Source organism: Anabrus simplex, chromosome 2 (genome assembly GCF_040414725.1).
Source record: "Anabrus simplex isolate iqAnaSimp1 chromosome 2, ASM4041472v1, whole genome shotgun sequence".
Taxonomy (NCBI): Eukaryota; Metazoa; Arthropoda; class Insecta; order Orthoptera; family Tettigoniidae; genus Anabrus; species Anabrus simplex.
In genome coordinates, this window is record NC_090266.1 from 956,979,580 (window position 1) to 957,005,102 (window position 25,523).

The following is a 25,523-nucleotide window of genomic DNA, read 5'->3' on the forward strand; positions in this document are numbered from 1 at the left end:
AGGTTCAATATAGAACTGAACCCTCTATACATTTTTGTAGAAGTAGTACATGATATTCAAACATTAATATATTATCTTACATATCCTACAATGCAATACCACCAGAATCCTCACATAAAATGCACAAAATAAGTACTAATGTTCTGTGGCACATGTGGCTTTTGCAGTTGCTCAAACATTTCAAAGTCATCAGACACTTATTTGTGGTAATGAAATTTCCTGCTCATTCAGAATTTGAAAGGTCGCACTCACCTGCAGTTGAAGTTCCTCGTTCTTTGACAGGTTTACGACATTTATTAGAAACTAAATCAATGTCTTTCACTTCCTTATGGGCTTTATCTTCATCAGGAACTTCTGATGTCTTCCTGCATTGCATGATCAGTTCATACTCTTCATCGTCAACTATTTCCATTATGTTAAACTCATTCATTCGGAACTGGAATACACGAAGATAAGATTTTGTTATTTCCTTGTGGGTACAATAAACATAGTTTTAAATTATGTTAAAATAAAACTACCAGAAACAAAAACAATTTTAAAATTTGCTTTATGTCGCATGGACACAGATAGGGCTTATGGTGACGATGGGATAGGAAAGAGGTAGAATCAGTAAGGAAGTGAACGTGGCCTTAATTAAGGTACAGCCCCAGCATTTGTCTGATGTGGAAATGGGAAACCATGAGAAACCGTATTCAGGGCTGCTGACAGAGGGGTTCGAACCTAACATCTACCAAGTGCAAGCTGACAGCTACGTGACCCAAATGCAGCCACTCGCTCGGTGAAACAAAAACATTTGGTTCATTAACACTAGAAAGACGGAATGAGTCGCACCACCTAGAAACCTAGAAAGAAGGAGGGGTCAAAAATGACCCTCGAGTGATATATACGTTTTATTCTATTATTTGTGAATACAGATGTGGGGATATATTTTCTACAATGAAAAATAAATATCAATGATCTTCCTGACTATTACATTAAATATTATGTTCTAAACCATACATTCATATCAAAAATTCAGTTATAAATGGACAGAAAATCAATTAAAAGTCACAATTAGATATCACATGGATACAAAATGAAAGTCTCTTGTATGATTAGTTTTCTATTTTCATGAACCTATGTATCCATACTAAGCACATCCTTCAGTGGTCTGAAGGGCACGTTATGAAGTACAGCATGTCTGTGAATGAGTGTATCGTCAACCTCAAAGCTTACAGACATTCTACACAGGTGACCATTTTCTCTTTTTGAATACATCTCTTTGAAAACTTTTTTCTATGCCTTACACAAATGCTCACTTTTCATGTCCTGCTTGTATTTGTTGCGCACTTAACATTTCCTGCGTTTTCGGCCAGATTAACATCATCGTCTGCAGTACTCTGGGTGTTGCTGCAATAAATTCCTAAGCAAGTTGTAGAAGTTTCTTCGCGAGATCTTATATTTGTAACCTATTTGTACAACACCCAAGCGTTTATTCCTACAAATTCGAGAACATTACTAAATGTGTGTGTAATGGCCATCTACATGCAGCTGGCATAACGGTATACTTTCTGGCCATTTGGTTCAAAACGTCGACTCCATACTTAGTTCCACTGTAACATGCAACGGTGTCTGGTTTCTTCTTTCTGTCCGTTCCCACCTGGACATCGGGATGACGTGAACTGAGCACATGTACATTCTTACAGACCTTGCCTTGGTAAATAATCGAAAGTTATATTGATCATTTTTGGAACTTGTGCTTGGGAAGTTTTCACCTCTGGCAGAATCTCCCATCTTAACCAATTTATTGTACCAAGAAGACTGGTTCCCTGGTATGTCAGCTTTTCAGCTAGCTGCAGTGATGAAAAAAAAAACTGCCGCAAGTGACATTCCTACCCTTGTTTATGAGTTTATGAAATGGGCCATTAACTTCTCCATTAACTTCTCAACAACATAATCACCCAAACACACATTTTCAGGGTGCTGATCATCCCTTCCTAGATAACAAAATACATTCAAGATGTATTTCAATTCTTTATCCATGGCCGTCCAGAATTTCTACCCATATTTTTTGGGCTTGGGTGCTATAAATTGCAAAAAGCGACAGCGAGTTTCGCTAGAGAACAGTTGCTCATCAATTGTAATCCAAGCTCCAGATTTATAGCAAATATGACAATTTGAAATAAACCTTTATACTTCTGATATAAGGGCAAACTTATTGGTTTTAAGTTTCTCTGACCTTGAGGATCTGATATTGAATCTCAAGGATCAGAAAAATATCTATAAAACGCTCTCAGGACATAGCATTCTTACACAATTCAAATCCCCACTTTTGGACCAGAGTGATTTAAAATCCAGGGTTCTCGCATAAGTTGCCCCTGAGAGCATACCATATACTGTACCTAGAAATGCATTAAGTTCATCCATAGTCACAGACCAGTTCTTACATTGTAGCTGCCTTTCAGCCTCTGTTTCCATACATTTCTGTATGTTTTTGAGGATAAGTTCATCCATGAAGAGTCTCTATGTGCTTGTGATACACCCATCAACAATATTGCATTTTCCAAGTGGTGCTGGACCTGACTTGTCCCCAGAGTCATCTTCACTTAGTTCCTGGATAGAATCTATTATATTGTCCAGTCCCAAACACCTTCTGTGCTCCATATTTGAAGAATCAATCGTAAAACAACCACAACAAACAGCTCCGTAAACAAACTACAACAAACTGTTTATATTACAAGTTTCTCAAGCTCCTTACTCCAAATGGCAGGATGACGGGTTTGTTCTAACCTTGATTCACGTTGGTGGAGTGGGGAGGGGGTAAATAAGTACAGGCAGCAGATGGAGTGTTGTGGGGGAAGAAGCTAACAGTCTGCACCATGCATGGGAAACAAATTAGAAGCAAAGTTATGAAAATATGATGCAGTTCTTGTAAAATATAATATGGGTCAAAAATGACCCTTCCGTCCTTCTAGGGTAATTGAATTATAGGGGCCAAGCTGTTTCGGCTGGGGCATCCAAATTTTAACGACAGCAAATAAAACCTAAGTGATGAAAAGTCATACAGTCTGAACAAATTCTACGATAAATTATGGCAACAGCAGAGTGCTCAATTCATTAAAGGGTCAAAAATGACCCCTCCATCTTCCTGGTGTTAATGCACAGATTTGTTAATAATAATAGTTCTTTGCTTTACGACCCCACTGAACTACTCTTAGGACCGATTGCAGAAACGATGACTAGTTTTAAGCCTTAGACATCGTCTACCTAATCAATGTCTAAATCATTCACGATCTTCCATTGCATAAACAATGTTCAGTCGATGGTTAGCTAGACATCCCTTAAACTTTCAATTTTGGTTTAAAAATGGAGACAGAAGTATCTTTCATGCAACTCTTTGCTTGTCGCAACCAATGAAATTCGTCGGTGCACGCGCTGAACGCCAGTCAGCTGTTTGTCTTCCTACACATTACTCAAATATGGCTGAGCATGACTTGCCCACAGATAAGAGTATCGCTTTTGGGTGGAAATTAAATCTCATAATATTATCGACAATAAAGTGACAAGCCACCGTATGGGGAAGTGTAGCTTTGCTTATAGGGCTGTTACAGTGAGTGTAATCTACTCATAAATTACGGTAGCGTCGACGAAGGGAAGATGAAGCAATAGTAATGTGTAACCGAAAAATGTGTTGTACGGGCCATATAGATGTAGCTTGCATTCTGGAGATCATAGGTTCAAAACGCATCATCGGCAGCCGTGAAGATTGTTTTCCGTAGTTTCCCTATTTTTACACCAGGCAAATACTAGGGCTGTTATTATGGCCACGGCTTTTCTTCCCCAGTCCTCTTTAAACGATAATCACCACCACTTGTCTTTTCCTACCTGATAGTTGCCGAAAACTTATACGAGATATATATATATATATATACACGGTATATAAATCCCATACAACCTACTTTTTAGTTTTCACTATTATGTGTGTTTACTTGGCCGTAAGTATAAGTGAATTCCTCCCGGTTGATGTATGTGACAGCCCTCAGACGATCGGGACACATAATTCTGATATGTCTGTACTCGAAATGACCTATAATTCCATGGAAATTACCCCATGTATATAATAAAATATATCGGTTGCCAAGAATTGTATTCAAGTTGACAGTTACCGGACTGTCACTTTGTCAGTCTCAAGAAACAAGTCTCTCATAAAGTGAAACCTTATTTTATGATTATCTCCCCGTGCATGTCAAACGAATTGCTGCGATTTAGCAGCGGGCGACCCACAGAGAGGCCGTCGGACTAACCTTTCTTCCCGGAATCGTCTCAACTTGATAATACAAATTACATATTTCATGGTACATAACCTCTGATTGTGCTTCACTTCTCTCATTTGAGGTTAAACAGTGCTTTCGGCAGTGCTTAAACATGACCGGTTGAACTTCGGTTTTAGACATTGTCTAAGTGATAAATAACGTCTCTGCAATGCGGCAGCCATACTTAGGCATTGTTTAGCCGTAGACATCGTCTAAGTACCGTTTTTGCAATCGGCCCTTACAGTTTTTGGAGACGCCGAGGTGCCAGAATTCAGTCCCGCAGGAGATTTTTTACGTGCCAGTAAATCTACCAACATGAGGCTAACGTATTTGAGCACCTTCAAATACCACCGGCCTGAGTCAGGATCAAACCAGCCAAGTTGAGGTCAGAAGGCCAGTGCCTCAACCATCTGAGCCACTCAGTCCGGCAGATATTTGTATGCATAAGGATGCAATAGAGCACTTCTTACAACATACACTTACTAAATGTAATCAAGAATGGAAGTACGTTCTTATGAACCCAAGATACTCAGAGAGTCGTTATTCGTTTATTAAAAGTATGGAAGGGACCACACTCAATGATATTAACACCATGAAGACCATCTAGAGCAGAAAAAGCGGCCGGACAGATAAGTGATAGAAACCGAGGATCCTGATCCACTTCTTTTATGTATATTGTTTGCAGATGAAGTGTCTGCAATAATCTCCAGTGGGCAGCTATAGACCAGCATATTTATTGCTATCAAGACATCAACATTAATTCAGCTGCAATATTTTAGGCAGAAAGAGGTCACTGCTTAATAGACCTTTACATTTTCCCACGCAGACACAAAGAAACTGATAATGTCAATTTTTGCAGTGAAATCTCACCTATTTTGTTGGAAAATATACAATTTGCAGTAGGATGGCATAGCCTTTCGTATGCATGGAATATTTATGACTGACATTCAAAACAAGGAGAAAACTGGAGTAAAAAATCTTAAAATGGAGGCGAGATTGCCATAGTATTCACTGAAACTAAAGTGAGCAAACGCACAGCCATTTAGTACAGAAGCTCAGAAGCATTTGGCATTTGTGAAGAGAAAGCCAGAGGTAGATGACACGCAAAATTCTCTCAAACAAATTATCACATAGGTTGCCATGTAAAACGTCATGTAATTTCGGAAGTCAGTCATTAATGGGGAAATGAATAACAGCGTAGTAATACTGAAGGCTGGGAGAACTTCACTGCGTACTGATTATAGACCAGAACTTGAAACAAGCTTAAGTCATGCCAAACGTGTTTTTGACTTAATTTTGTTTTGGACCATTTTAAAATTAGGAGGTATAGAGAACACTAGATATTTCAATGACTGAAGGTCTAATCGCTGGAGACCAGTGGTGATAACTTGCTTGTGACGTAGAAGAGGGCGTACTAATAGCGGATATTTTAAGAAGTAAAACAGAACAGGTATATACAGTCTTCTAGTTGAATCAGTCTGTGATGGTCGTCTGCTCAAGTCTGTTGTTGTACTCAACTCATCTTTTCTACATCCCTGAAGCAACAATGGGAATTGTCTATGAATGTGCACCCTAAATATATGCTAGGAAGTAGGAAGCAGAATTGAAGTACAGACACTAACATTTGCAATAGTATAATGATATATAAATTCTATTGTTTAAAAAATGGTCTGTGTACATTGTAACAATTTTAAGCTAATTAAGGAATATTACCATCAATAGTGAGTGGGTTTTAAGCAATTGTCATCCATTAATATCAGTGACCGTACGTTCTAAAGTGTGTGATAAGATGTTAATACAAGTCTGTACATTACAGATAACTAAGCACAAGAGAGAGACAAGTTAATATCCAGAAACTATGGATGCGTAAAAGTGTCTGGGAATGAAAATCTTGGGAGTCCTGCTAACAGCCCAACCATGAGACGGGCAAGGCCACCAAACACTAAGTACTCCTTTATTTTCATTACGTGTTTGCTGTAATTGTGAAGATTTCTTACCAATAGTTTTACTCTGTACATTACGTAATGAATTAGGTCACATTGGGCAATAATAAGTCATTTTAAGAAATCTTAGGGTCATCAAAAGGCTACGGATTATGAATATAATGCAGTATCATCATAAATATGACTAAAATTGATAATTAATTGGGCATTTATAAATCTTCAAAATAACTTTGAAATGGTGTGATCTTTTGTATACTTATATGTTAATGAAGGGAAGTGAATCCTCAATAGAATCCGATGTTTGAGAGTAAAGTTAATCGTTAAATATCAAAGCTGCAATTCCGTTTGGATGGATTAGTTAGTGATCATCTAATACAAGTATGGCAGGAATACGATCTTCATTGATAAAAAAACACCATGTACAACAGGGATTTAGGGGTTTCATTAGGGGTACAATATTTAGAAATGGTATGGTCTTCGTAATATTTCAAGTGACGATGGTAATTCGACGATGATTGAGTCAGATATTGTTCTATTTTAATGAAATCAAGCTGATGGAATAAAGGAGTAGGAACTTCGATATACATCGATATATATCAGAATAATGCAAGAATCATAGTATGTTAATTTATGAGAAAGAGTAAGAGTCTTCGTTATGTGACTTAAATTGAATACATGTGAATGATAGTAAGAAGCCTTCATAAATAAAGCCACTGAGAATATGAATAGGCATGGAAATTGTCTGTATGAAGTAATAGTCTATTTTTATGCACTATACATACATACATAATCATTATAGACTGTTATATGTCTTTCAGCGTTCAGTCTGCAAGCCTCTGAGAATTTACTAAACGTCGCCACAATACTCGATTTGCAACTAGTGTTGTAGCCTCATTTAGTTCTATACCTCTTATCTTTAAATCGTTAGAAACCAAGTCTAACCATCGTCGTCTTGGTCTCCCTCTACTTTTCTTACCCTCCATAGCAGTTTCTTTCTTCCATTAGTCCCATTAATATTGATAACTCCTCATCGAATTCCATTTCGTTCGCCAAGTTGTTTATGGTACATGTTTGTGGGTTACTGTAGTCACATCCTAGTTTGTGAACCATGGGCAACGGCTGAGTGGCCTAGTAAGTGGTCATGAGTCGGGATACCAGTTACTATGGAATGTGAGTAGGCATCTCAGACATATTCTGAGTCATGGCCCTCCTTGTGCTCAGCCGGCTAGGACTATACAATTCACCGGTGGTCCATAACCCGTTAGAGGAGAGATCCTCACTTGCACTATGTGCAAGTAGGGTAGCATCCTGCTTCATGAATTTACCGAGCTCAGAACATTTTATGCAGTATAACATAATTATAATAATTGTATGCAGCAGTAAGTATACAAATGAGTAGGCTAAGTACAGAAGCTGATGGCTACAGTAGGTACACCTATCTGGATACTAGAGGCGTGCATTTTTAAAACTCGAGACAGGGAAACATGTGCGCCTTGCTGCATATGCAACCACCATTACGAATGAGTGGAACGTGTAATCTAAAATGCCTGAGTTTGCTCCAGTACTTTCGACAGGTTGGTGTACATCGTTATCAGACCCCACGTTCATATGACCACTGCTTGTGTTTACCGATATGTTGGTGACGAAGGAAATAATTCCTTACAATGTTATAGAGTATTTGCATCATACTTAGGTACTTCGGTATATGACGGTGCAATGTGTAATTGTGTCTACTTGTAGACAACAACTCAACAACTTTAAGGTGATGTCCGAAACGAAACATAAGTTGTGGATGTCGGTTATTTTGAAGAAATGCCACATAGCACAGCCCGCTGTGTTGCTGGTTCAAAAGAAGTAAAATACACCAGCAGAAATACTTCTGGGATGATCTGGTACTTAAAAACACATAATGTCAATGAAGGGGAATCGTCACAGAAAACCTCCGGCCCGGTCCACATCACAAGAAGCTACCCTGTCGACAACAATTGCGAGGTATCCGGGTAGGTGTACATCCTATTTACAGTTATTAACAAATTATAAGGGTTATTCAGCTGAGATGTCAACCTGAAATAACTCTTGAACCGTTTAAGACACATTCTGTTTTCACTTTCGTTAATGGTATTAAGGGGCTCATAGTTCAACATGCAGTACTTTCCTAGGCTATTGACAAAATTTATCGATCATAGGATATAAACTTCATGGTTTGATCCTTATTGAATTGTGATCACAATAATAATTAAATTTGTTTTAAAGGTCCACCTTTTCAATATTACATTATGCAATGTTTAGGCTACATTAAATTTTTAATCTTGGAACTAGTTTCGGCCTTGGCTAGTCAACATCATGTGATGTAGATGTTGATAACGGACCATTATATTGGTATATTAGTCAACATCAGCCATAATACAAAAGTGTACAAACACAAATGTCATTAAAAGGTATTAAAAGGATCTGGGATGAACTATGTGCACAACACATAAAATACGATGAAATTAAAATAAGGCTCTAAATCTTTGGATGTGTTGCATCATGTTAAAATGTGGCCATATACACCCTGAAGTCAGGTCGCAGAGCTGTTCTGCACTCCAACAATTATATTATTGCATTGTATATTATGCTAATAAATCTTTGTGCACGGAAGGGGATCACCCTCTCGTGGCGGCCCATTGTCTCTGCCGATAACCTGGCGAACATTCCCTCCCGGGATGTGCTTTCAACAGTATACGCGCGCCTCCGGAATATATAAATAGGAGGCTCGCCACGGGAGGGATGTCAGTCGGCGAAGGCAGAGCAATGGGACGTCGCCTTCTTTGACAATATCCTTTTCTGAGCAAGATACGTAGATGACACTATAGTAATTATGAATGAGAGCATAACAGACGCTGCTACCACTCTCATTAATCTAAATAACATTGATCCGCATATAAAATTCATACTTGAATCAAAAATTGGACAGAAAATTAATTTTTTAGACTTAACTATTATCAGGCACCCAGGCTCCTTAAGTGATAAGATTTTCAGAACACGTACCAAAACAATCACTACAATCCATCAAGATTCCTCACACCCTCAACTTCACAAACTAGCAGCATACAACAGCATGGTGTACCGAGCCTTCAATGTTCCAATATCAAAAGGAGACTTCGAAAAAGAGTTGAACACTATTCGTAAGATCGCTAAATCTAATGGATACAACAGTTTCTTTATTGAAAGAATAATCAATAAATATCGCCCCTCAACTACTTTGAAAAAATATAAACAAAACAACTCTTCTTTTTCTACCTTTATGTTCAACCAACAAATTTATAAAGTCACCAACATCTTTAAAAAGCGTGATGTAAAAGTAGTTTTCAAAACCTCTAATAGGAATGCAGAAGTCTTACATAATATCACATCCATAAACAACTTCAATAGTTTTTCAAAATCAGTGGTGTACAGGATTAAATGCAACAGTTTAAGTTTTCTTACGTTGGACAGACTAGAAGAAGCTTTAATATAAGATACTCAGAACATGTTAATGCCCTGAAATACAATAGATTTTGGCTGTGAGACAGCATATGCATGACTATAATCACAAATTCACAGACATAAAACAAGATATGGAAATTCTCAGTCATGAATAAAGGACCCCTCCTAAGAATTGCAGAAAGCTGCTTCATATATATAGATCAATATTTTAACCCAAATTATAATCTGAATGACATTTCTGAAAAGCCAAATATCCTGTTTGACCTAATTCCCATTTTTAGAAATGACAAGCCAAAAAGTCGTAATTGAATTTTTGATACTATTCACAGCACCTTCCCTCAGCAGCCATCAGTTTTAACCACACCTTTCGGCCCCGCCATAACCCCCTTTCCTTCCCCCCCCACACCCCTTACCTTTCCCCGCCCTCTCCTCTCTCCTTGCCCCACCCTTTCCCTGTTCGCTTTGAATCTCCCGATCCAATCTCAACTCCTCCCCATTAATGAGGCACACAGTAGGCCATGCACCACATGCTGCAACGAAAGGTACGTCTCATATAATTTATGCCATTTGATTAGCACTCTCTCTCCTTTTAGTTCATTAATTTTGACTATTATTATTTAGGTTAACTTCATGGACACCGCATTGAATTGCCAATTTCTACCAGCTGCAATCTATGAACTGCCAGCTATTAATACTTTCTTCATGTGCCATTTTTGACAATCTCCATCAACATTTTTCAAGATACTTTAACAACAAGCACTAATGAAACATTTTAACACGATACAACGCATCCAAGGATTTTAGAGCCTTATTTTAATTTCATCATATTTTACGTGTTGTGCACCTAGTTCATCCCAGATCCTTTTAATACCTTTTAACGTCATTTGTGTTTGTACAGTTTTGTTAGTTGACTCGGCTTCCCGTCCCAGCTGAGCTGCTCCAGAGCCATCTCCCCTCACTGCTTATATAGCCACTTCTGCTAGCGCTTGTAATGGGAGGAGACAGCACTGGCGCAACCGCACTGGACAAGCGGCTATCGAGTCATGGGACCCCTGAAAGGTGGTCCCACCGTGCTGTCTTTAATAATATAAAAAGCACAGTAAATCAGCGACAGACTACATGTAACCATAAAACAAGAAATGCAAAGGAAAATACAAATAATATGATACAAAAGGACAACCAACATGCCTCCACTAGGCAACCTTGCACTGGCCGGCGTTCTTCCTGGGACTGCGTCGGGTCGGGCATCTCACTCCGGAAGGTCGTCGCCACTGTGGTCGTGGTGGTATGTGCAAAACCATCCTGGTATGATCCTGGGTTGTTGGTGCTGGAAGGGGACTCCACCGGGCTTGGGGGAGTCGGCCCGGTGGTGGAGTCACTGTCGCCGCATCTACTGTGGAGCAGCTGCTTGTGCTGTGGCTGCTCCCCTTCCTCTTCCGGCTATGGCTGATGATGACCAGCCAAGGCCGAAACTAGTTCCAAGATTAAAAAGGAAATGTAAACATTGCATAATATAGTATTGGAAAGGTGGACCATTAAAACATAAGTTTAATTATTATTGTGATCACCACTCAATAAGGATCAAACCAAGAAGTTTATATCCTATGATCGATAAATTTTGTCAAAAGCCTAGGAAAGTACTGCATGTTGAACTATGAGCCCCTTAATACAATTAACGAAAGTGAAAACAGAATGTATCTTAAACGGTTCAAGAGTTATTTCAGGTTGACATCTCAGCTGAATAACCCTTATAATTTGTTAGTAACTGTAAATAGGATGTAAACCTACCTGGATACCTCGCAATTGTTGTCGACGGGGTAGCTTCTTGTGATGCAGATCGGGCCGGAGGTTTTCTCTGACGATTCCCCTTCATTGATATTATGTGTTTTTAAGTACCAGATCATCCCAGAAGTATTTCTGCCGGTGTATTTTACTTTTGAACAAACAACACAGCGGGATGTGCTATGTGGCACCTCTTCAAAATAACCGACATCCACAACTTATGTTTCGTTTCGGACATCACCTTAAAGTTGTTGAGTTGCTGTGTACAAGTAGGCACAATTACACATTGCACCGTCATATACCGAAGTACCTAAGTATGATGCAAATACTCTCTAACATGTAAGGAATTATTTCCTTCGTCACCAAAATATCGGTAAACACAAGCAGTGGTCTTATGAATGTGGTCTGATAACGATGTACACCTACCTGTCGAAAGAATTGGAGCAAACTCAGGCAATTTAGACTACACATTCCACTCATTCGTAATGGTGGTTGCATATGCAGCAAGGCACATCTTTCCCCGTTTTGAGTTTTTAAAATGCACGCCTCTAATATCCAGATAGGTGTAGCTACAGTAGCCGTCAGTTTCTGTACTTAGCCTACTCATTTATACACTTACTGCTGCATACAATTATTATAATTATGTTATACAGCGTAAAAACAGGCTAATAGTTCATACAGACAATTTCCTAAGAGTCCCAGAGTCCATGTCCCAAAGTCTGCCTTGGTTCCTGAGGACTCCAGCCAGTCATCTGTTCAGTTCGCTTTAATAATTTGGGTTACCTTGTTTGTGGTAGGCCTGTCCGGCTTACTCATTTTCTTGTCTCGAGTTCTGTGTGATTATTAGAATGGTTTCTGTTTCTTTGCTTGTGTATATTGTTTATAATTGCCCGAAGGCACCATGCATCATTTATTTGAATAAAGCACTTGAGATGCTTCCCCAACTGGGGGGTGGGGGTCTGACGGAGGTTTCCCTGCCTGGAGGAAGGCTTCTGCTGGTCCCCCCCTCAGAGGAGACTGCTCGCCGACCTCTTCGGACACTGCGGCTCTCGCTAGTAGTCTTTCATTGTATACGCGCCCCCTGGTTTCCTATATAAAGAACAGGGGGGCCGTGGCCTGGCGAGCAGTAAGTGGATGGACGGACGGAATGGATGCGATGGAATAGGATGGTTATGTATTGAATAGGACGCAATAAATCCTTTCCTTTGTAAAGTGAAAACAGTCAATATGGAATGATTTTAATATCTTGCAATGCAAAGCGCTGCCAGTTTGAATAATTAGCGAGTGAGTTTGATGAAACCAAAATCAATTGTGATATATGTGTTTGCATAGTAAACATGTAATAAGTTTCATATAGAAAGTTTCATTGCTGCAGCACATATACAGTAATAGGAGCTGAGATAAAGAATATTTAAAATGCCCAAATTTTGAAAGTTACTTACTGTAGGAATCCCCTTAAGAGGATGTAGCTGTTAGCTTCATTTTCTGCTCTGCCTTAACAGCTAAAAAGGACAATCATCATCACAAACAAAGTTTTTCCCTGAGCTCAAAGCCGGTAAACAGCTGATTCATGATTCCCTCGAACCCTTGAGCTTTAAACATCGCGAGAGTGGTCCAACATCATATTAAAAGAGTGTGAAGAGGTAAGTAAACATCATCTATTGCAAAATTTATGTACTAGCTCGCGAGCGGCATGGAAAACTACTACTCCCTGAATTAGGTGCCGCCATGATAACTCACAAACTACCTTGTTCATGACGTAACGTTCACTTGAACGACATGCTGCAAGAGCAGATACCATGACATTGGCTCATGAATTACCTTGTTTGTTTGAACTAGTTCATTTGAACGACTCAAACTGACAAACAGTATCAAATTAACTATTTCATACAGATGAACTGATTGGATCCATCCCCGGAGGCAGTGAGAAATCTGGGTCAAATCACTGTCAAGATATCCGTGGTCATCCAGAAGAAAGAATGCTTGAAGGCTGCCCAACACCAACTGTGAAAGCAAAAAGGTGGTATTGCTATGGAGTGTTGCTGTTTCGGTAATAAGGTGGGAAACTTGGTGAGAGGGGAGGAAGGAGCAGTACTATCACATTATATCGAGCAATCTGGAACTCACCTTATTGGAAGAAGATTTGCTCTGCTGCAGGACAACCCGAAACGCACATCAAAGCTATGCAAGAAGTACGTAAGGAACAAAGAATCATCAGGCGTTCTACAAGTAATGACCTGGCCCCCTCTGTCACCCACTGAGTTTCTGTGGGATGATCTTGACCGTAAGGCAAAGTAATCTTCTGTCAATGGCTGTGAAGATATCTGGCAATGCCTTTTGCATGCATGGAGAACTACAACGACAGAGATGTTGGAAAAACTAGCTAGAAGAATGCCACATATTTGTCGAGCAGTAATCAGAACAGAAGGGGGACATAGATGAGCACAGAGCTTAAAGACAATAGCTCTAAATGACATTGTTTTCAATTATCTGAAGCATAATTTGCTTTAATAATAATAATAATAATAATAATAATAATAATAATAATGGCTTTAAATCCTACTAACCACTTTTACGGTTTTCAGAGGTGCCGGAATTTAGCCCTGCAGGAGTTCTTTTACATGCCAGTAAATCTACCGACACAAGGCTGATGTATCTGACAGGACCTTCAAATACCACCTGACTGAGCCAGGATAGAAACTGCCAAACTGGGGTCAGAAGGCCAGCGCCTCGACCGTCTGAGCCATTTGGTCCGACAAATTGTTTTATAGTGTGTCACTTTGTGTATAACGGATCCGCATGTTTGCGTTTGATTTAAAATATCACTAACCTGCTGTCTAATAAATAAGACGAAAGTTGAGTTTTCTTAAAATGAGTTTAAACATTTTGATATTAGTCTACATAAATTACAACACAGTACCTTGAGATCACTTCCAGGAAGTGTTCCAATGCCATCTTTCCATTCCAATATTTTTACAGGGTCAAAGTCTTCTGAATAAATATCTGATTCCAAATCTGTTTTATGATTTGTTTCAGTGCCATTATCCATGATATTTTCTTCATTATCAATCTTAATTTTTGTTTTGCAGCAAATCTCTTCTTTCATTGGTACAGGCTGATATGTTTCATCTGTAGTTACTGATTCTGGTAAAGGGATTTTGTCATTAGTAACATTCTCAGATTTAGGTTTAGTTTCATGGTCTTCAGTATTAAATTCCAGTTTTATATCATTCTTTATACAAGAAGGTAAAATTTTAGGGGTTTGTTCCTGTTTATCAGTTTCAGATGGGACTGGCCTAGTTTCCTTAATCTCACAAGATATTGAACTGCCTTCATCATGTTCTTCTTTTACTTCTGGTTTAACTAGTTCTATATTCCCATCATCAGGTAACATATCCTTCTGCTTCTGTTTACGTTTCTGCTTCTTAGGTGACCATTTTAGCTTAGGGACCTCTGGTTGTTTTAAATAAAAAATTGCATCTACAGCATCCTTCAGGCACTTACTTAATTCTCTATTTTTTTTCCGCTTATCATTTGAAAGTGTGTTGTTTGGAGGTTTTTTTACTTCTATGTGTTTCTCTATGACTGGTTTCTTTACAGTTAAAGGTGGCACTTGACTTTGATCTTTGGGCGAGACAAATGGCTTATCCTGAATCACCTGGCCACTGCTGATGCTAACTAGTTTAGGTGGTTTTGAGATGGGCTGTAGAGGTGGTGGCTGAGGGCATATAGGTGTTTCCCGTAATACTGTAACAAAAAAAAAAAAAAAAAAAAAGAACAACACTATCATCATAATAGCTTAAAAATGCAAAATATTGGCTGAAATGCAGTGTTTTCTAAGTATTAACTCATCACATGAATTTATAATACATCACAGGATCCCTAAATAATGATCTAGCTGACTTTGTTAAGAAAGAAGGAAGCCTTTTTTTTATGTTGACTCCGTTAATATAACTATATGCTGTTTAATCTGTTAAAACATCAAATATAACAGAACTATAACTTGTAAAAAGGGAACAATTATAAGTAGAATGACATGCTTCATTCTACAAGAACATCCTCAGATTCTATCAAATCACTTTTAACCATGAGTATATATTATGTACAATACTGTTTACGGTGGGTTGTCTTTATTTTTAATGTTGTATTTACTTTTACTTACAAATGTATTATAAGTATCGGTGTGTTGAGTGGGTACTGTATTGGACCTACTGCTTGCGTATTTCCAAACAAACAAACAAACAAACAAACAAACAAACAAACAAACAAACAAACAAACAAACAAACAACTTGACATGATATGAACAAGTGAGGTAAATTACGAATGCAGACGTCCGTTATCTACACTTTAGTAACTCTGAGAAACTCTTCTGTATTTAAACCAGTTTTATGTCTGTTACTTCTACCACCAACTGGTGGACTGATTTTGTTTTGGAGGCATAACGGAGGCAATGGTAATACACATAGCAAAAAATGCCAACAAAACCAACCTCAACAATCACACATCTGAAAACATTTTACTGCTCTTCGCATTACTAAACTAACACAATATCAAGTTAAGTGAAGGTCCACCCACATCTTCTAAAAATATATATTGAATAGGTGGACCTTCGCTTAACTTGATATTGTAGCTGCTCGTCAATACAAATCATCATGAACATTGTAACTTATGATTACTAAACTAACTCAAATTTTGGTAGAACATCAGTTCACACTATTTCTCATCAGCTCTTAACGAATCTCAGTGGAGGTTACTCTGATGCAAAGAAGGTTATACTTACCTGTACTAAATTTTATGAGCTAAGGCAGCAGTCACTTGGGACTATTAGGCAAGTTATTATTTTATCACTAAAATTAATTATAGCTACTTTTTAAATCTTTACTGCATGTGTCTTTCTTCCAAATTTATTGTCATGCATTCATTCCAATACACGTCAGGACAAACACACTACAGCCACGTAGCACTAAACGGAGTTTTTACCCTTCTGCCTTTCCCTCAAACCCCATACAGACAACTATATTAGCTAGCCACAACCAAAGCAAGAAACTTGGAACCAGTCCATCAGTTGTCACTACAAGTAACGGATGTAAAACCGGTTTAGGATAAGTATACGAAACTTTCTCAACAGTACTAAAGTGTCAAAATCGGACTTTTACATTCCTAATATATTTCACTTGTTCATAATATCAACAATTCATGATCATTGACAAGTTTATGCAATGTGAACATATATACACATGATTAAAAGTGATTCAGTAGAATCTGGGGTTATTCTCATAGAATGAAACATGTCATTCTGCTTATAATTGTTCATTTTTTACAGGTTATAGTGTTCCAATGGTTATATTTCATGTTTTGATAGACTGAATTTTTTAAAGATCTGGCCTACTTCAAATCATAATGCTACAAAAACTAAGCTACATCAAGGAGAGACTTTCTTTTACATCACTGATCACCTGGTGGTAGGGATATGACGACGAAAATCAACTATCGAGCATTGTTTGCTGGAATCAGAAAAAAATGTATCAAGCTTTTCCATCACAGAACTCATTACAAAAACATTGCATTTAGGAATTTTAACACTTCAGAAACTGACCTATGTTAATTAGCAATTTTACAAATCTCTTAGGTATCATGAAACTCATGTCCTACTAGACTGGACTGATGAATGGCAGAAATACAAGAATTACAAAAATGAAGTAGGCAAAAAGAAGTAGGGGTGACTAAAGAATGCAGCAGAAAGTGCAAGGCAGCTAAGGATGAATGGTAGAAAGGAACAGGTAAAGAAGTTAAAGGGAAATCACTACTAACAAAAGAAGACTAAGCAGAATGATGGCAGGAAGCCATTCATTAACTACTTCATGAGAAAAGAATCACAGTCATCCCCCCCGTATATTGCCACCTCCCACACCCCACCCCCCATTTATCACCCATGACGAGCAATGAACAGATAATTGTTATGAAAATATTATACCAACTACCTCAATATAATGCCACCCACTCCAACCACCCTGTGCCATTGGTGGCACAAGTATGGAAGTGCCATACAATGTTATAAAAGTACTTGATATACTGCCAACTGTTGGTTTAAGATTATCAGCAGGAACCTGGAAACTATTACCTTGAATGGAAATACGGCTCTAATCTGATCCTATAGGACTGCGAGTAGCCTGGGTGTACTACTGACACTCTAGGAATTTGTAGTATACTAGTAGTTTTAATGTCGCACTAACACATCAAATGTTTTCGGTGATGCAGTGATGGTCAAGGGCTATGATTGGAAAAGTAGCGCCTTGACCATAATTAAGGTACAGCCCCAGAATCTTCCTGGTGTGAAAATGGGAAACCATGTAAAACCATCTTCAGGGCTGCCAACGGTGGGATTTGAACCCACCATCTCCTGAATGCAAGCTCACAGCTCTGAGATTAAATGGTCTCACCACAGATGAGAACTGCCTTATGACTTACCAAAATGGACTGTTTCCGAGAAATGATTTGGAACTCTGGACAAAGCAAATTGAGAATAAAGAGCCTGACAGTAGCATGTCATGACCTGTTTGGATTTCAGTCCTGGTCTGTCTGTCTGTCCCATGCACGTAAATTTTTACAATGAATAAATAAATTAGAAAACTTTAAATGTGAAATGAAAGTGAGAAGTGTATACTTATAAAGAACAATATCATTCTGTTAGTCAGCAGAGCACTTCAAACCATTTTTCATTATTGGGATGGGGAGAGAATAAGCAGATGGAGTGAAAAACGTTCGGTCAAACTGGATGAACGAAAATCTCTGTCAGCCAAGAAACTCAAAAGTGTCTAGTGTGAGAAAATAGAAGAAGCTTTGGTTATTTGGATATCCCAAATCCATCTGAAAAACGGAACTGCAACCAATGAAGTGATAAAGGAAGGAACAAAGCTTATTGGTGACAAACATGGTATTATGGACATGTCGTACAATAATGGTTGACTATTTTGATTCCAAATATGCCATGGGCTGACAACATGTGAAGCATGGTGAGAAGCAGACCATGAAAACCTTTCAGCAATCATTAAGAATTATGATGCAATGTAAGTGTATAACATGGATGAAACTGCTTTATGTTATCGGAAGCAACCAGATAAAACAACCTCATATGCTCCTGTAAGGGGGTGAAAAAAAAAAGAACTGTTGTATTTTGTACTATTGATGACAGAATATACAAAAAGAACAGTAATTTATTGGTAAATCAGCTAACCCCCAGTGTTTCAAAAATATTGACCCATTGGTTTACGTTCAGTATAGGAACAATAATGGGACGTGCATGACCACTGTGAAATTTGATGAATGGATCAAATATTTCAACAATCGCATGAGATTAAATAATCACAATGTGTTGCTCATCCTTGACAATGACCCTTGTCACAAAATTACAGCTAATTTAAGCAACATCAGGGTAGAATCTCTTCTCCTCAATGTAATGGATATATTCGGCCATTGGATGTGAGAGTATTCAAAAGTTTTAAAGCACATTATAGTGGCATCAAGTGAGGAAAACAATTCAGCATATCAATGATGGCAATTCAGTTATAAGTTTATCATTAAAGGATTTCCTGTTCTACATCAAAGTTGTAAGGGGAGAAATTTCAGCTACAACAATAAGGAACTACTGAACCCACACTAGAATCTTTGCAGGGGCTGATGCATCTGAAGAAGACCAATCAATCTAAGCTTTAGAGAAAACCCTTGGATCTTCTTCCCAACATACCAGATGGAGCAATCACCATAAAAGAAAAACTCATTGCAATGGACTAAGAAGAACTTCAGGAACTTTATACTGACAGCATTTTTGACTTAGTGAAACGGGAAGTTCAAGTGACAGTGACAGTGTGCATCAAAAGAACACTGTTTAAGAAGTGGAAGTGTGCGTAAACCAAATGTGTAGTTATTTTGAAGTGAATAATTTCTCAAAGGAAACATACGATCATCTCATTGCCATTCACTTAGGTATTTCAGCTCACAGCGAATGCTGTAAAGTTCAGTGTAAAATTAATACATTTTTCAAAAGGTTTTAATGTGCTGTACTGTATAACAAACACTACATTATTATCCTTCCTGACCCTTTTCCCCAATAGACCGGGGTTGGTACTTGAGGATTTGGCCCATCTTTACGGATGGATGCCTTTCTTGATGCCAACAAGTATTCACTATTACATGTTTTCGTGCTGGTTGGCAATGTGGCGTGTTGCATGTACATGAAGAGTAGTGTATTAAGACAAACACAAAGTTCATGAGGCAGAGAAATTAACCACAGAGAAATTAACCACAATTTCTTAAATGCCTCGGCCCTGCTGGGAATCAAACCCGGGACCCTCTGAACTGGACAGAACTCTGAACATTCACCCTAGGAGCCAGCCATAATTAAATACTATATTCTATTGAAGTAATGTTCACACTTGAATCAATGAACTTTACTGTGCATAAAATAAATGTATGAAATTTGTATGCAACATCAGTCATGATACTGTACTAAAGCAAAATACAGGCAGTTTAAAATCGAATGTTGATTAACACTTCCAGAAAATCCGTGTAAAGTATATCACTATGTAGATGCTTAAGTCTTTTAAAAATAGTGACCTTTATTAAACACTACCCTCTTTATTGCTACAAGTGCTCCACCGAGCGAGTTGGCCGTGTGGATCAGATTGCACACCTGTGAGCTTGCATTCAGGAGATAGTGGCTTTGTACTCTACATACTGTCGGCTGCCCTGAAGATGGTTTTCCATGGTTTCCCACTTTCACACCAGGCAAATGCTGGGGCTGTACCTCAATTAAGGCCACCGCCACTTCATCCTCACTTCTAGCCCTTTCCTATACAAAGGCCAATAACTGTGCCAACCAGAAAAAATCAGATCGTATACAATGACACTCATGCGCATCAACGGCATGTAGCATGGGAACCACATGACGCACGTGTGTGTCAGCCCCTGTGGTGTAGGGGTAGCATGCCTGCCTCTTACCTTGAGGTCCCAGGTTCGATTCCTGACCAGGTCAGAGATTTCTACCTGGATCTAAGGGCTAGTTCAAGGTCCACTCACCCTATTACAATTAAGGAGCTATCTGATGGTCAGACAGCAGTCCCTCTTCAGAAAGCCAAGAGTAATGGCAGAGAGGATTCGTCATGCTGACCACATGACACCTCGTAATCTGCAGCCTTCGGTATGAGCAGCGATCGCTTGGTTAGCCATGGCCCTTCGGGGCTGTTGCGTCATGCGGTTTGAGGTTTGGTGATTTGATAGAATATATTCTATTTTAATTAAGTCGATGTAAGTTAAAAGAAAAAAGGGAAAGAAAAATAAAGGGATGGAAGTTAAAAGAGACAGAAATTAGGGAAATGTTTCAAGAGGATCTGAAGAAAGAAATTCCCAAAGATGGCGTGAACAGTGTGGAAGATCAATGGACATGTTTCAGAAATGGTTTTGTATAGTGTGCAGTTAACAGCTGTTGGAAGACTATCAGGGAGAAAAAAGGAAAAGGAGGCTCCTTGGTGGAACAACAGGGTAAAGGAAGCAGTTAAAGAGAAACAAATGGCTTGGAGGAAGTGGATAGGCAGCAATAGTACAGAGAATTTGGCAGAAATATAAAGAACCCAAAAAGGTATGTAAGAAAATAGTACAAGAAGAGAAACGGAAGAGCTGGGAAAGTTTCACAGAAACTTTACAGGAGGATGTAAAGGGAAGTAAAAAGGTTTTGTATGGTTTGGTGAAGAATAGTTTACAAAATAGGGAAGATATAAAATTTGTAAAAACTGAAACAGGACAGGTATTGAAACAAAGAGATGACATACTAAAAAGATGGGAAAAATACTTCTCAGAATTGCTAAATATTAAATACAGTGAACTGGTAGATGAGAAAGAGTAAAAAGAAACAATGGGAGAAGAAGGAGAACAAGAAAAGGAGATATCGATGTTAGAAAAAAAGGAAGCCATACAAAAGATGAAGAGCAGTAAAGTAGCAGGAGTGGATGAGGTAACTATGTAAATGATAAAAGCAGCAGGACCAATAGGGTTACAGTGGCTGTATAGATTACTTAAAATAATCTGGAGGAAGAAAGAGATCCCGGAAGAGTGGGGAAAGGGTTTAATTATCCTGATATTTAAAAAAAGGTGATAAAGAGGAATGCAATAACTACAGAGGGATCACCCTTATTGCCCATGTAGCCAAGATATTTGAGAGAGTATTGGAAGGAAGACTAAGGAGGAAGCTAGAAGCAGAAATGGAAGAAGAACAGTATGGTTTAAGGAAAGACAGATCAACATTTGGCCTGACCTTTACATTAAGACATATGATGGAGAAAAGGTGGGAGTTTGGAAGACATAGTGATGACATTTATTGACACTGAGAAAGCTTATGACAGTGTGCCCAGACAGTTGGTATGGGACACATTAGGGAAAAAACAAGTTAACAAAGTGGAAGTGCAAATGATAAAAGTTATGTACAAAAATTGTGTTAGTAGTGTGAAGACTAGTATAGGAAAAACAAAATGGTTTAAAGTTGAAACTGGTCTCTGACAGGGAAGTGTACTATCCCCCATACTATTCATCACAGTCATGAATGACATTCATAAGAACATTAAACAGAGATTGGGAAGATAGGCAACAAAAGCCATGTTGTTTGCAGATGATATAGTGATATGGGGTGAGGATGAAACGGAAGTGCAAAAAACAAGTAGATGCATGGAATCAAGAGACGGAAACATTTAGGATGAAAGTAAGCACAGAGAAAAGTAAAACAACAGTGATGACAAGGGGAAGGAAGGAAGAAAGAGGAAAGATAAAACTGAATGGTAAAATTCTGGAAGTGGTTAAAAGTTTTAAATACTTGGGAAGTGTGATCACAGACGATGAAAAGATAACCGAGGAAACTGGGAAAATAATACAACAAGCAAACAGCTTCTACGAGAGTGTAAGGGGTATTTTGTGGAACCAAGATATCCCGAAGAAATGTAAGAAAGTATTATATTCAACCTATTATGAATCCATACTAACCTATGCAGCTGGATCGTGGAGTACAACAAAACAAGATGAGAGTAGAATACAGGCAGCAGAGATGAAATTCCTAAGAGGTATCAAGGGCAAGACCAGAAAGGATAGAATTAGAAATAAACATATAAGGAAAAGGTCAGGAATCTTGAAACTTCAAGACAGGATAGAAACAACAAAGCAAAAGTGGTATGGGCATATGATGAGAATGGGAGAAGAGAGAGTGCCAAAAAAAAAAAAAAAAAAAAAAGAGCTTTTTCAGAGAAGTTAATAGGAAAGAGACCACGAGGAAGACCCCAAAGACGTGGACAGATTCAGTGTTGGAGTGCATAGAGAAGAGGGGATGAAAACCACAAGATGTACTTTAAAAGGAGAAGAGTGGCGGAAAGACAGGCAGCGATGGAGGTCCTTGATTCACAACCCGACCCGGGGAGCTGGAAACGGGAAATGAAAATGATGATGATGTAAACATCATGGGGAAAAAACATGAAATAATAAACAATAAAACAAAAAACACACTTAACACTGTGAAGAAAACAAGAGAATTAAGACATACATTATGAAGCAAAACAACACACAACAAACTCAAAACCACCACGTAATGAACACACATGATAGGGGTGTAGCCAGGGGGAGTTACTGGGGTTAAAACCCCCCATGGAATTTTTACTTCAATAAAATAAAGAGAAACTGACAATAACTTATACACTAAATAAACATTCACAGAGATATACTTGTAAAATCAACAGATCTGCTGAAACTACTTTCTAAGAAGCCCCGAAAGTTGGATTTTAGATTGTAAACTGAACATACCATTCGCTGTAAAAATGTCGAACTGGATCATATTGTCCTTGTTCTGTATTTTAATGTTAGATTTTGTCTTGTATTACAATTTGAATATCAACATAATTCTCTTGTATCAGTGTACTTATAATAACAATCATGCATACCATACGCACCCACACACAAAAGCACCTTCATTATGTTCTATCATAATTTTGTAACCCCCACTCCATCAGCCAATCCTGGCTACGCTACTGACAAATGTTCTGCAGATTTCATTAGTTTCTTATTTCTTGTAAGAGATACCAGAGGTGCCAACCTTTGAAGTGGGTTATTAGTAATCCCATTTTTAACTCACGCACCACAACCCTCAAAATGTTTACGAGTCAAATCCAAAGCACCCCATTTGCCCTTTCCAACAGCAATCTATTCTAAATTATATCATATTACACAATAAAATTTGCTAATTACCTGTTAGTTCTGTGATAAAAAATTCTTTGTAGCTTGTTTCACACCCAGCAGCTACTTTTCAGTGTAAGTTTTCTTGAGACATACTTCCCACTGAGATGACATTTTCGTCTTCAGAACCATAAGCGATTCTAGTGTAGATATACTTAATGTAGGCCTGAATTCTGTCTGATTTTTCCTAAAAACACTGAAAACTCTTTCTGTGAAAGAGTTACTGTGAGGTACACTTAATACTGCAAAAACAACATTACTTACAGTTTTATACTTAATCTGACCACTTTCATTTTTACGTTCTGCAATGTCACCCCAGTTCACATCAATGTTAGGTCTATGTACAATATATTCAGGGAAAGTATCAAACTGGTAAACTGCAAATTCCTCTTTATGTTTGTCATGTTCACTTTCCTTGACCAAACTTAGGAATCTTCGAACAAAATATTCAAGAGATGAATAGGAAACCTTCATTCTGAGAGAGATGTCGACAACTTCGGCATAAGGAAGAAATTCATCAACAAGGCGAAATTTCCTGACAATATAACTGCAAGCTGCCATGTAAAACTCTTTTACAGAATATAAAACATCTTTTCATCACAGTCATTAACTTTCAAGTCCTCATTGGCTTTCTGGTATTTCCTCCTCTTGAATTCAACATTCAAAAGGGAGGTAGATTCTGACCGAATAGAACATAGCTGAACAAATCTGACCAATAGGTCAGTTAAAAAAGACCAGTAAGTTTCCACCTAAGATGATGTATGGCTGGAGCATCTTGTTGCAGAAATAAATTGATTGAGTTAGACAGGAAGTGTACTCTGAAGAAAGTAGCAAAACAGTGTTGTGTGTGGGCCTTGTAAGAAAGATTTTACAGTTTCAGACTGCTTGGTACTCTCATTTTTATGGTGGGGCTCACTACAAAACTATGTCAAAGCTTGCCACTGCTCAAGAACTCGATTAATAGACTGAAGAAGCAATACTGACATATTTCAAAATTCTCTGACCCTCTGTATCACAAACAGCCTGATATACTTTTAACATGTTTTGACTTTTAAAACTCTTATCAAGATAGTAATATAACTGAACCAAAAAGTTATCTACATTGACTGGTACTTGGGGTGCTGCTTTTTGTGCACATATGTATATGAGATGACATGAACAACCCAGGACATAAACAGAATGCCTGTCCTTGACAAATTTGGCAAAACCTTTATTTGCCCCTATCATTGTGTATGCATTGTCAGACGAAAAAGAAATGCAATTTGCCCATGGAATGGCTAAAAAAGGCAATTTACTATTAATAACAGAGAAAATTCCCTCGCCTGTGTTGTCTACTCTCTAACAATGACAACAGAAGAGTTGATAATTAGCCTCTCTGAGCATTAAAGAAAGAGACAACTATAGGATTAAGTTTAACTGCATTTGAATCCATACTACCATCAGTAGCCAAAGAAAAAGGCGTTATTTGCAAAAGTTCACTCATTTTCCTTTTTTTGCCTCAGTTACCGTGTATTGAACTAATGCAGAGGTTCTAGTTCTTGCACAATCATATTTCGGAGATATTTTAGAATCGGGATCCGGCTCCATGGCTAAATGGTTAGCGTGCTGGCCTTTGGTCACAGGGGTCCCGGGTTCGATTCCCAGCAGGGTCAGGATATAGCCTCCCTGGTTAAATTCACTTGCACGGGGGCTGGGTGTATGTGTCGCCTTCATCATCATTATTTCATCCTCATTACGAAGCGCAGGTCGCCTACAGGCGTCAAATCAAAAGACCTG

General features: G+C 38.3%; 1 protein-coding gene across 1 annotated transcript in view; it reads right to left on the minus strand.

Moving 5' to 3' along the window:
- LOC136864575 (lethal(3)malignant brain tumor-like protein 3) overlaps positions 1–25,523 on the minus strand; it is a 399,309-nt gene that overhangs the window by 368,736 nt on the left and 5,050 nt on the right. The window contains exons 2-3 of the mRNA XM_067141757.2: positions 14,406–15,232; positions 253–436 (exon numbers count right to left, since the gene is read on the minus strand). Of these exons, the coding sequence (XP_066997858.2) occupies positions 253–436; positions 14,406–15,232 (1,011 nt within the window). The remainder of the gene's footprint in view (positions 1–252; positions 437–14,405; positions 15,233–25,523) is intronic.